Source organism: Monodon monoceros, unplaced genomic scaffold, assembly GCF_005190385.1.
Source record: "Monodon monoceros isolate NGI ecotype Baffin Bay Population unplaced genomic scaffold, NGI_Narwhal_1 Super_Scaffold_22, whole genome shotgun sequence".
Taxonomy (NCBI): domain Eukaryota; kingdom Metazoa; phylum Chordata; class Mammalia; order Artiodactyla; family Monodontidae; genus Monodon; species Monodon monoceros.
Window position 1 is genome coordinate 59,906,667 of NW_021703779.1, and position 13,297 is coordinate 59,919,963.

At 40.3% G+C, this 13,297-nt stretch overlaps 1 protein-coding gene and 1 non-coding gene across 5 annotated transcripts in view; one reads left to right on the top strand and one right to left on the bottom strand.

The window, feature by feature from the left end:
• Positions 1–10,314, top strand: part of OGT (O-linked N-acetylglucosamine (GlcNAc) transferase) — a 36,968-nt gene extending 26,654 nt beyond the window's left edge. The window contains exons 19-22 of one of the 4 annotated variants that reach the window (XM_029240149.1): positions 757–909; positions 2,791–3,043; positions 3,267–3,390; positions 8,044–9,069. In XM_029240149.1, coding sequence (XP_029095982.1) covers positions 757–909; positions 2,791–3,043; positions 3,267–3,390; positions 8,044–8,218 — 705 coding nt within the window. In that variant the 3' untranslated portion in view covers positions 8,219–9,069. Of the gene's footprint in view, positions 1–756; positions 910–2,096; positions 2,187–2,790; positions 3,044–3,266; positions 3,391–8,043 lie in introns of those variants that run through there. The other 3 variants (XM_029240148.1, XM_029240151.1, XM_029240150.1) reach the window with 3 other exon arrangements.
• On the bottom strand, positions 2,117–2,189 carry TRNAW-CCA. The gene has a single exon. It is a non-coding gene; the product is annotated as a tRNA-Trp (tRNA).
• Positions 10,315–13,297: the final 2,983 nt, after the last annotated feature.

Consider the following 13,297-nt stretch of genomic DNA (forward strand, 5'->3'; position numbering starts at 1 on the left):
AGTGCACAGGTCAAAGAATTTTGAGTGTAGAACAACACAATGCCCGTAATGTATGAGATGTCTACCACACCTGGAATAGTTACATAACAAGGTAAGGCACTACCCAGATGTGTGGGAATTGCAAGATAAGACTGTAATTGTGTATGTAGATGCTCAGAAATAGAGCTGAACAATGAGGAGAGGCAGTTTTAGTAGAGATTTTTCAGTAATTTAAGTTTAGTCTTGAAAGGTGGGTGTGACTTAGAAAAGGATATTTCGTACATGCGGAAAAGAGTGAGCAAAAGCTTGCTGTTGGACTAATAGGGTTTTGAAGAGAACTTTTTGGCTAGAGTGAGATGTTTCATAGTGCAGTCCCCCCCAAATTAAGATAATGCTCTAACTTTTTTCCTTTAACTTAATGTGTCATGAATATATTCTCATTATAGTTCAACGACATTACTTTTAATGGTTATACCAGTTTGCATCGTAAGGATTGTTTATTGATTGAAAAATAATCAGATTGGGGACTTCCCTGGTGGTCCAGTGGTTAAGACTCCGTGCTCCCAATGCAGGGGACCTGGGTTCGATCCCTGGTCAGGGAACTAGATCCCGCATGCCGCCACTAAAGACCCCACATGCTGCAATGGTGCAACGAAGATCCTGCGTGCCGCAACTAAGACCTGAAGCAGCCAAATAAATAAACAAATATTGAAAAGAAAAGAAAAATATCGGACCATGTTTACTTTAAATATAATCATATATTTTTTCTTGTTCTAGATCAACAATAAGGCTGCCACTGGAGAGGAGGTTCCCCGTACCATTATTGTAACCACACGTTCTCAGTACGGGTTACCAGAAGATGCCATTGTGTACTGTAACTTTAATCAGTTATATAAAATTGACCCATCTACTTTGCAGATGTGGGCAAATGTGAGTGTGCGTAGATTCATTATTAATGTCCAGAGATTCTCGTAAAGATTCTGTATATAGGTCGTCTTGCTGAGGCTGCCCCCCCATCCTCCCATTCAGGAGCTATTGTGCTAGATTATTGTGATAATCTTCAAAAGAGCTGTAGATTTCAGCAATTTTTGATTTGTCCTTCAAGTGTGTAAATATCATATAATGAACTTTTAAACTTTTTGTGTTCAAACGCAGGGATCAGCAAACTTTTTCTTAAAAGGCCAGGTGGTAAATATCTTTGGTTTTGCAGTCTATACTCTCTGTCACACCTACTCAATTCTGCCGTTGTAGCAAGAAAACACCATACTCATCATATAAATGAATGAGTATAGGTATGTTCCAATAAGTTTTTATTTACAAAAACAGGCAATATGCCAGATTTGTCTCATAGGCTATAGTTTGCCAACCCATGGTCTAAGCTGATAGCAAAGCTGTTACGTATACTCATCCACATTTTACATCATTCCTGCAATATTGTAGAGTTAGAACCAGGAAGGAATTGGCTTATGCCATTACTTCTCAGTCATTTCATCATACCAGTTTGCATAAGCAGGACCTCTGAAGCTTCTAAACTTTGCTATCCATATCTGCCTCTTTTTCCGTAGAGCCTAAAATGGAGATAATTCTTGGTTGACTTTTTTTCTGATTAATATCTGGGTTTTTTGGTCTGTTTTCTTTTTTTAAAGGAGGAGGGAGGGTGGCGAAGAGGAAGCAGATGAGTACAGGTTTACTATCCCTGAATCTTCACTTCTCCATTTCAAAAAACCTGAAAACCAAAAGCATCTTCATAAGTTTGTGGTAAATTTATTTGGTTGGCAGCCACACTGCCTGAACTGATGCTAGGCTATTTATGATTCTTTATTTATTCCATTTAGTGTGAATATTCCTACATCTTGATTCAGAGACACTAATATGTTGGTTTGCAGGGAGTTGCCGCTGAGAGTGTTATGTAATTTATATATACTGTACTACTTCTTAAAAATCTGAAATTTTCTAAATTCTGAAATCCATCTGTTCTCATGGCTTTCAGAGATGGGATGGTGAACTTGTATGATACATTGAGTAGATGTAGGTCTAAATCGGGTTGGCAAACTATGGCCGATGAGCCAAATCCAGTCCACTGCTTGTTTTTTTTGTTTGTTTTTTTATTTTGGCAGTGTGGCATGCGGAATCTTAGTTCCCTGACCAGGGATCGAACCTGAGCCCCCTGCAGTGGAAGCATGGAGTCCTAACCACTGGACCACCAGGGAAGTCCCAGCTGCTTGTTTTTGTAAATAAAATTTTATTGACACACAGCCATGCCTACTTACTTACATATTGTCTATGGCTTTCCAGTGACAAGGGCAGAATTGAATAGTTATGACACAGTCCATGTTGGCATCAAAAGCAACAGTATTTGCTCTCTGGTCCTTTACAGAAAATGTCTGCTGACCCCTGATCTAGATTAGGCAAATAAAGTTTGGCAGGTGTGAACTAACTTTATTTGTTGTACCATGGTGGGGGATTTAAAATTTGAAATGGAAAATTCCTATCTCATGGACAAAAACCACTCCTAGTATCAATTCCCACAGGACATAGCTGCCTCAGATTTTGCCAATTAGTAACTTGTTTTGTGTCTTCTTGCATCAGTCTCCTCTTTCTTTGAACTGTCTTTGGGGACAGCTAAGCAGAACAGGAACCTATAGTTCAGTTGATCTAATTCATCTATGTGAAAGAAAGACTTAAGTTCGCGGTAGGCTGCTACCTGGGTGAAAAGAATAGAGTATGGTAGAATTACTAGAAATTTATGGGAGCCTTTCTTGAGAAGGGCAGAGCTGCTATTAATACTTGCTCTTGTTTTCCCTATTTTAGATTCTGAAGCGTGTTCCCAATAGTGTACTGTGGCTGTTGCGTTTTCCAGCAGTAGGAGAACCTAATATTCAACAGTACGCACAAAATATGGGCCTTCCACAGAACCGTATCATTTTTTCACCTGTTGCTCCTAAAGAGGAACATGTTCGGAGAGGCCAGCTGGCTGATGTCTGCTTGGACACTCCACTCTGTAATGGACACACCACAGGGATGGATGTCCTTTGGGCAGGGACACCCATGGTGACTATGCCAGGTGAGTTGCTTCCTTGTTCTTTTTAAAATCTCCTTGGGAGAGACACTTCCAGGTGAAATCATATGTACTAGAAGCAACATTTAGGGCAAGGTGATAGAAAATGAGACTTGTTCAAGTCTGAACACTCTTCATCTGCATCGTGTGGATATTTAACATAAATAACATTAATAACTTTGTGCTATTTGCATTCTCAGATGTGCAGTTGTTATCTTTCTTATTGCAGGAGAGACTCTTGCTTCCCGAGTTGCAGCTTCCCAGCTCACTTGTTTAGGCTGTCTTGAGCTTATTGCTAAAAATAGACAAGAATATGAAGACATAGCTGTGAAACTGGGAACTGATCTAGAATAGTAAGTAAACTTTTCCATGAACAAATTATATGGTGAGGTGAAGGAAACAAGAAAAATTTAGAGAGAATATAGGTGTTATGAAGTGAAATCATAAAATAAGGGTAATATAAAATAAATGAATTAGTTGTATGCTCTCTGGATGGGAGAAGGACTTTTTATTATTTTAATTTAATTTAACTTGTTATTTATTTTTGTGGCCGCACCATGTGGTGTGCGGGATCTTACTTCCCCAGCCAGGGATCGAACCTGTGCTCCCTGCAGTGGAAGCATGGAGTCTTAACCACTGGACCGCCAGGGGAGTCCTGAGAAGAACTTTTTAAACTTCCATAAATAAAGTGATCATTAGGTTTCACTATGTAGAGTAAATGGCTGAATAAAAGTAAGTCAAGAGAATTAAAAGATGTAAACTAGCTATACTTCAATTAAAAAAAAAGAAAATTAAAAGGCAAACAAGAGGGAAAAAAATCTGTTCCTTAATGTCAAATATTAATAGCCTGGCTATATAAAGACTGAAGAATATTTACATTTTAAATCCCTTAATAGGAAAGTAAGCAAAGAAATGACAACTGACTAAAGTAGAAATACAAATGGTTAACAAGAAAGTTTCAACCTCTGTAGTAGAAATAAATATTTTATTTTTTAATTTATTGGCCTTGCCACCCGCCTTGTGGGATTTTAGTTCCCTGATGAGGGATTGAACCCACGCCCTCGGCAGTGAAAGCGTGGAGTCCTAACCACTGGACCACCAGAGAATTCCCTAGTAGAAATAAAATTAACATTGAGGTACACCCATTATTTACCTATAAAATAAAAGATTTTTAATATGATACCAATGATGAGGGAGCATTGAGGTGCTGACCTTTTCATACATTGGTGAGTAAATTGGTAGTCTTTTCAGAGCCCTTAAAAAAAAAAAAAAAAAAAAGCTAGACCTTTGACCCTAAGAATATCCTTGTGTTAATATTTGGGCATGACTTAAATGCCCCTAAATGGGTGGGAATTAGAGAGATGATGCTTAAATAAATGATGCTTTATCCATACAATAAAATAGTGTTTATCTCTTAAATGAGATTTTTCTTTGGGTATTACATGTGATTTTTTTTTTTTCTTTGTGTTTTCTGACAAGTAGCATATTATGTAGAAGTTTAAAGAAGCACCCTCTTTGAGTCGGACTTCCTGGGTTTGAATCCAGGCTCTCTCACAATCTTTGTGACTTTGGACAAGTTAGTCTCTATGTGCCTTGGTTTTTCCATCTGCAGAATGGGGATGAATGATAGTACCTACCTTGCAGAGATGTGAGGATTAAAAAAAGGGTTACCGGTCAGAATGGCCATCATCAAAAAATCTACAAACAGTAAATGCTGGAGAGGGTGTGGAGAAAAGGGAACCCTCTTGCACTGTTGGTGGGAATGTAAATTGATACAGCCACTATGGAGGACAGTATGGTAGTTCCTTAAAAAACTAAAAATAGAACTACCATATGACCCAGCAATTCCACTCCTGGGCATATACCCTGAGAAAACCATAATTCAAAAAGAGACATGTACCACAATGTTCACTGCAGCTCTGTGTACAATAGCCAGGACATGGAAGCAACCTAAGTGTCCATTGACAGATGAATGGGTAAAGAAGATGTGGCACATATATACAATGGAATATTACTCAGCTATGAAAAGAAACAAAATTGAGTTATTTGTAGTGAGGTGGATGGACCTAGAGACTGTCATAAAGAGTGAAGTCAGAAAGAGAAAAACAAATACCGTATGCTAACACACATATGGAATCTAAAAAAAAAAAAAATGTTCTGAAGAACCTAGGGAACAGGACAGGAATAAAGATGCAGATGTAGAGAGTGAACTTGAGGACACGGGGAGGGGGAAGGAAGGGTAAGCTGGGACGAAGTGAGAGAGTAGCATTGACATGGATGCACTACCAAATGTAAGATAGATAGCTAGTGGGAAGCAGCTGCATAGCACAGGGGGAGATCAGCTCGATGCTTTGTGACCACCTAGAGGGGTGGGATAGGGAGGGAGGGGATATGGGGATATATGTATACACATAGCTGATTCTCTTTGTGATACAGCAGAAATTAACACGCCATTGTAAAGCAATTATACTCCAATAAAGATGTTTAAAAAAAGAAAAAAAGTGTTCCACGTAAAGCACTTGACAACAGTTCTTGGTACATAGTAAGCATTCAACAGATGTATGTTAAGCATTTATTTATCATTTTCAAAATTTTCTCCCCTGAACATCATATACAGCTAAGAAAAACTAGTGAAAACTTTGAGCCCAGGCATTAAAAAATTAATTTACATGTCCATCATCCCAGAGATAACTACAGTAAATAATTTAGTGTATTTTCTTTTTGGAACTTAGTTGACTTCATGCACTACTTTTTCCCAACATTTTATTATGAAAAAGTTCAATTTTATAATAAACACTTATATACCTACCACCTAGCTTCTGCCACTGATAATTTTACTGTACTTTTATCACATTCCATCTGTTTATTCCTATATCCATTTAGAAATCCATCTTATTTGGAGTAAACTGCAGATATCAGTATTCTCCCTAAATACTTCAGAATGGCCATCATTAACTAGAGTTTAATACTTGTTTCTTTTGTCTTTTGAGGCAGAATTTATATACAGTGTATACACAAATCTTTTTTTAAATTAATTTAATTTTACTTTTTTAGTTGAAGTATAGTTGGTTTACAGTGTTGTTTCTGGGGTACAGCAAAGTTGATTCAGTTATATATATATTATATACACATGTATATTCTTTTTCATATTCTTTTCCATTATGGTTTATTATAGGATATTGAATATAGTTCTCTGTGCTGTACAGTAGGACCTTGTTGTTTACTTTATCTACAGTAGTTTGTACCTGCTAATCCCAAATTGGAATACACAAATCTTAAGTGAGTTTTGAGAAATACCTTTATAACCCAGGCCTCCAACAGCATGTAGAACATTACCATCACTCCAGAAAGTTCCTTCACACCCCTTCTCAGTTGGTCCTCCTCACCAACCCTCAGAGACAACCACTGTTCTGAATTTTTTTTCCACCATAATTTATTTAGTCTTGCCTTTCTGGAACCTTATACAAATAGAATCATACAGCATGTACTCTGAAGGCTTCTTTCAATCAGGATAATGTTTTGAGATTCATCCGTGTTGTTGGCTGATATCAGTAGTTCATTCCCTTTTATTGCTGAGTAGTAGTTCAGTGTATGGATGTACCACAGTTTAACCATTCTATTGACGTACACAACTTTATTTATTTATTTAGTTTTAAATTTATTTTATTTTAGTTATTTTTGGCCGCTTTGGGTCTTCATTGCTGCGCGCGGGCTTTCTCTAGTTGCGGCGAGCGGGGGCTGCTCTTCGTTGTGGTGCGCGGGCTCCTCATTGTGGTGGCTTCTCTTGTTGCGGAGCACGGGCTCTAGGTGCACGGGCTTCAGTAGTTGTGACACACGGGCTCAGTAGTCGTGGCTCGTAGGCTTTGGAGCACAGGCTCAGTAGTTGTGGCGCACAGGCTTAGTTGCTCCGCGGCATGGGGGATCTTCCCAGACCAGGGCTCGAACCTGTGTCCCCTGCATTGGCAGGCAGATTCTTAACCACTGCACCACCAGGGAAGCTGACATACAGAACTTTAAAAATAACACAAAGGTATTTTTATTTGGAAGATAACATTAATACGGTCATGTTTGGGTTGAGGCCAACAGATATGCATAGCTGTTTTACTAGTTTTGGCACAAAAAAACATTAAAACAACCTTTTTATTGTTTTTAAAAATGCACAAGAGTATTCCAGCTTCTGGTTCTAAAGTAATAACTCTCTCTGTATAAGAATAGTCTCATGACAAATGATATATTCACAACAGGAGGAGAGAGAGAATTCTATCCTCTTTTCCCCAGAAGAATTGATTGCTTTTTTTTCCTGTTTCTGAACAGAACCATAGTCTTGGTGATATTAGGAACACTTTTTTTTTTATATCTAAATAAACAACTCAGTTCATGTACAAGGGGAAAATTAAAGCAGTAGACGTACTGTATTTTTTCCCCTTGAGTGTTTTCCTATTTCATTAAAACATTCATAAAATGAATACTTCCATCTTATGTTTGTGCCTTAGCTATTGTAAATGATGCTTCAGTGAACATCTTTGCATGGTCAGGTATGTCTGCATCTCTGATTATTTCTGTTGAATAGATTTAAAAGTGTTATTGATAGGTCATAGGGTTATGAACATTTATGGTTCTAATAGACACATTGCTAAGTTGCGTATTAAAAGGGTAAACAGTTTACGTTCCAACCAGTAGTACGTAGGAATAGATGTGTCATTGCCAAGTGTTATTTTTATTTTAAAGGTAGAAATAAGATGAAGTGGAGAAAGCATGGTGTCTCTTGGATATGCTTATTTAGGAAAGAACAGTGTTTTCAGGGGACGTGGAGGTGAACTCCGTTATAAGTGTTTAACATTATGTTAGCTGTGACCTTTCACTTTTTTAGCATTGAGGTAAAGGAGGGCCAATCAGAAGAGAAAGTTTGGTTATGTAATTTACCATAAAGGTGTCTAGGTGTTTATGGGGGCTAGTTCTGAGTTTCTGCTCTGATTTGTAAACTTGGATCTCTTTTTTTTATTCAGCCTGAAGAAAATTCGTGGCAAAGTCTGGAAGCAGAGAATATCTAGCCCTCTGTTCAACACCAAACAATACACAATGGAACTAGAGCGGCTCTATCTACAGATGTGGGAGCATTACGCAGCTGGCAACAAACCTGATCACATGATTAAGCCTGTTGAAGTCACTGAGTCGGCCTAAATAATGACTGTGTGCACAGGAGAATTACCCTGTACCTGAGCCTCAACCTTCTGGGGGAAAGGGAACTACTTTTTACTTATCTGTACAATATCATGTTGCAGATGGGTGACAGACAATGATAAGAAATAGCACAGCCAGACTTGCTTCCTGCATGATCCTGATAGGGAGAGACACAAGAGATGGGAAACTGCTGTTCCACAAGGAGTCTCCATAGAATTTTGCAGCAGCCAGGTGTTGCATAAGTCTGGAAGGTCTGATCTCCCTTGGTCTTCCATGGGATGGATGGTTAGTGTGGAAGGGAGATAGAGATTGCCCAGCCGTTTTGTGATTGTCATGGATTGATTGAGTCTTCTGAATTTTTTTCTTTATATTTTGGGTATTGGAGCTTTTAAAAATGTTTGGTTTCAGGTATTTTTATTCATGTGAAGTATATATAATTCTCTTGAGATAAGGTTTTAAGCTAAAATATTCCTTGTTTTAGTTTCTGAACTCTACAGATAAATGGGGACTTTGCTGGTGTAGTCTTTTTATAGGTTTTATAAACCACTTGAGCCTATATCAGTCATTTTAGTGTCTGACATAATGTTTGGAACTATCAGTGCTTTGTTGGTTTATAGATGATGGCTTAAATTCTTTTTCTGGTCCGTTTCCTTCTTCCCTTCCCCTCACTTTAAAAATTCTCCTGTAACTTGGCTAACAAAAACCCAAGTCTGATTCAAAACCTCCCAGAGTGTTTCTCTTAAACACATCATCTGGTGCCAAATGAAGATTCTTAGGAGTGATTATTAATTCTGAAGGGCACAGTTGTGGTACTGTCACTGATGATAATAATAATGGATTTTTGGCCCAGAGTTTTGACCTATTTCACCAGTGTTTTACCGTTGACTGCCCCTCTATGCTGCTTCCAAAAGTGATAGTGTGTGATACGATTTTTACTTTCATTTCTAAAGTTTGTTTTTTTTTTTAAGTGAGTCCTGTTCTTCCTTTTTCTTTCAGCAGAAATGAAATCCCAGGTAAGTATAAGTATTCAAATATTTGATCAGTAAGTCACAGTTATCTCCAGTACATTAAATAACTTTCATCAAAAAACATTTTATAGGTAAAAAGCTCTGAAGGACCAGCTGTGTATATGATAATTATGTTTCAGACCTTCCAGGGTGTTATATATAATAACTTGTCTTCTGGACGTGGTCTTGAAGTCTTTATGGATTCAGCCTCAGTAGTAGCGAACTGCACTGCTACTTGGTTTGGAGTACAAATTAGACTTTAGTCCTCCTGGAGGTTGAGTTTTTGGTATTGAAAACCATAGGAATAAAATTATTGTATTTCAACAAAGGATCGAGGGCTTGAGGCTTAAACAAGCCAACATATGAATATATGTTTTTGTCTTGCTGTACTGCACATATGCTGTCTAGTAACAGATATTTTGTCTGCTAGTAGTGTTCTAGATTATGTCTCTCCACAGCGCTGAGGCAGTGCACCTATTCTGTAGTTGCAGCTGATGCCTGAATGTATCCTAGCTGACAAATTATTGATTAATAAGAACTTGAATTTCTGAAAGATTTGTACTGTTAACCAAAATCTGAGCAAGGAGTCTCAAATGTAATTCTTAGCCAGAATTACATGTTAATGAACCATTTAACAGTGTAAATCAAGGAACATCAGTGTAGGGATTTCTTTTAATTTATTTTTTACCTGCTTGAAATATCAGTTAAAGGTTGCCAGCTTGGTTGCAGATGAACGGACGTTTGAAGTTCACCAAACTACTTAATGTGGAATAGGATAATAGACTTCCAACGCCCTCAAGGCTGTGACCTTGCAGCCATTTTACATAGCACATCATCCTCCTATAGGGGTGAACCTTTCCCTGGCCCGAAAAGTAGCCGCTCTGGTTGAAGCTTTGCTTATTGTAACAGGCTTTTGTTTCCAGGTAACATGTCTGTGGAAGGCTTAATTCTGAATAGAGATATAGATATTACTGGAAACTAATTGTTTTTTCTATTATACTCTGCTTTATCAAAAAAGTAAAACATTTAAATTGTGCTACAGAAATTCAGATGTTGTCTTGCAATCTTTAAACAATAAATGAATGATTTGCCCTTAATATGGCTGATGTATTTTGTGTTCTGTTAAATTGAGCATTGGATGGAACAGTAGGGTCCTCCAGTTATGAAATCTATATTTGAACAGCTCCAAACAACAGAAGGACCAGATTTCCCTACAGTGCAGCTATGATAGTAAGAATTATTTTGTTTTCTCAGCCAAGTGTGGTGGAGCATGGGTCAGGTTGGTGTATGATCCATTAAGACTTAACAAAGCCTGAGACTCCCAGCACACGCATTTGTGTTTGTTCCTGTTCAGCTTATAATCATTCTAGCTTCTTCATCTACCCTTGTAGTCTCATTCTTTATGTGGACTATTCCTTCCCACTCTGTATGGTGATTGAACTCAACCACCAGTATGAGGGAGGAGGATATCCATGCATCAGGGACCAGAACAGGCTGTTTAGCTGCCTGTTTTCTCAGAGATACAACCAATTTTTTTTCAATAAAATGTTAGGTAATTTACCTCCCAAGTTCTGTGGATTGAGACCCTCAAAGCCCTAATGTGGGTTAGTGTTTGTTTCTTGGAAGATGGGGCAAGAAAGATGTCCAGTAGATTAGTCGTAAGTTCTTTTTTTTTTTTCTAATATCTGTTTATTTGACTGCATCGGGTCTTAGTTGCGGCATGTGGGGTCTTCTCCTTGTGGCGCGCAGGGTCTTTTCGTTGTGGCGCATGGGCTTCTCTAGTTGTGGTGCGCGGGCTTTAGAGTGCGTGGGCTCAGTAGTTGCGGCGTGCAGGTTTAGTTGCCCCACAGCATGTGGGATCTTAGTTCTCCTACCAGGGATCGAACATGTGTCCTCTGCATTGGAAGGTGGATTCTTAACCACTGGACCACCAGGGAAGTCCCCATAAATAAGTTCTTACCCCCACCCTCTTCTATCTATTAGGTATCTGCATCAGTTATTTGCAGTCTACTTCAGCTCCTCCTGCCTTCAGTCTAAAGGAGTTGCTTGTGCACCTTGAATAAACTTCTGTAACTTACCATTTGATTTCAATCCTAAACCCACTCTTTACTTGAAGCACATGCCTCTTAACAATATTAACTACAGCTAATGTTCAGAGTCTTTGCCCAAACCTCTGAGGCATACAGTTATGTAAGCCCCATTTTTATGGAATAGGCTTGTAGAGGTAAACTTGCAAGTTTCTTGTAAGTGATAAGGTTATAATGATAAGCCCTTATCCCATTCCCCATCAACTCAGAAAGTACCTTTTTTTTTTCGGTACTCGGGCCTCTCACTGCTGTGGCCTCTCCCGTTGCAGAGCATAGGCTCCGGAAGCGCAGGCTCAGCGGCCATGGCTCACGGGCCCAGCCTCTCTGCGGCATGTGGGAGCCTCCCGGACCGGGGCACGACCCCACGTTCCCTGCATCGGCAGGCGGACTCTCAACCACTGCGCCACCAGGGAAGCCCCAGAAAGTACCTTTTTATATGTAGGCAGTTTGGTGCTTAAGACTAACTAGTGCTGCTGGAATTTGCATTCTAGCTCCCTGTCATTTTTTAGCCATGTGATCTCTGTAAAATGAGAGTGCTAACACTGCCTACTTTTTTAAAGTGTCGTAAGGATTAAATTCATATAAAAACACTTGGAACAGAGCCTAGCATGAAATAAGCTCAGTGTCATTAATGTTTTTAAATGCAGGGACGTTTTATATGTATTCTGTTGGCCAAATGCTTAAATTATGAGATGTATGGGTTTTTGCCAGAGAAACGGGCACAATCTAGAAAGCCTTTGCTGCCCCCGTTTGTTATTCTTGGTGTGTCGGGAGTGAGTGCCCGAAAGCTTCAAGTAACTAATTTCTCTTTATCTCCGGAGTTCGGAGGGGTCTGGAAGCAAACATCATAGTTCAGTGTTGCCTGGCAGTTCTGAGTTGCTGCCTCCCTCTCATCAAGGGGGTCTGACCCCTCCCCCACCCTCCCTCCACCCCCCTCCCCGTGCCTCCCCGCGCCTCCCCGCGCCTCCGCTTTGTTTGGAGGGGGGCTAATGGACTTAGTTGGGCAGTTCAAGCAAGGAATGGGGCTCGCTTATCCAAGTTCTCACAAGGATGAAACTTTGTTCGGGAGGATTTGACTCGGTTTTTCCCTGTCGCCCCAAAAATTAATTTAGGGATCGCCAAACTACAAAAATGGGCTTGTACCCTGTGCGTGAAATGGTACGTTCCGGTAAAATTAGCGATACCTCGTGGAAGTGGTAAGCTTGATTCCGGAAGCACTATAAATGGGCGCCAAGTTTGAGTTCATAACCGCGAAAATTGCCTGGTTTACCGCACTGTGATAGGTGGGTACAGGGAGGGCGGGAATACGTCAGTTCCTATCTCCCGCCGAGCCTGGGCTCTATAAAAGCAGCGTGTTTCACAGTTGCTCGGCACATTGCACACCTTCCACTCCCAGTCAGAGGAGAGCGGCGGCGATTCCATTGGGCCAGAGGCAGCAGAAGCAGGTAGGTGAAGGGAGAGTACCGAAGCGGAAACAATCTTCACGCTCGTCCTAGTTGAGCTGACTTAAAGTCAGGACCACCATAAGCCCTGGACACTGTCCGTGAGCCTTGAGACTGAGATTTTGGCAAAATATTTTGCCCGTTTCCACTTAAAGCTTTTGGAAGAAGGAATTTTTTTGTGTGTGTTAGTGATATTAACTCCGGGGGGGCTTAACTCTGGGGGTTGGGGGGCAGAGATAGCCAGTTGGTGCATTAGGGAGTAGAGGCCTGGGAGGTGGCGTACAGTTGTAGGGGGGACTCTAGGCCTGAGTGGTGGAAGGCCAGCAGGCTGATAGAGGTTGGAGTAATGTGTGGAAGTAGGGGCAGGTGGAGGATGGGTAGGGGTGTGCATGGTGGGGGGTCGATGCCTGATCAGCTAGGGGCAAGAGACGGAGCGGGGAGCGGAGGAGTCAAGGCCCAATTGGTGCAAGGCCGGCTGGGGGCGCTGGGAGGCGGGGAGGGGGGAGGGGCCTAGGCCTAATGGTGCAAAACTGGCTCCAGGCC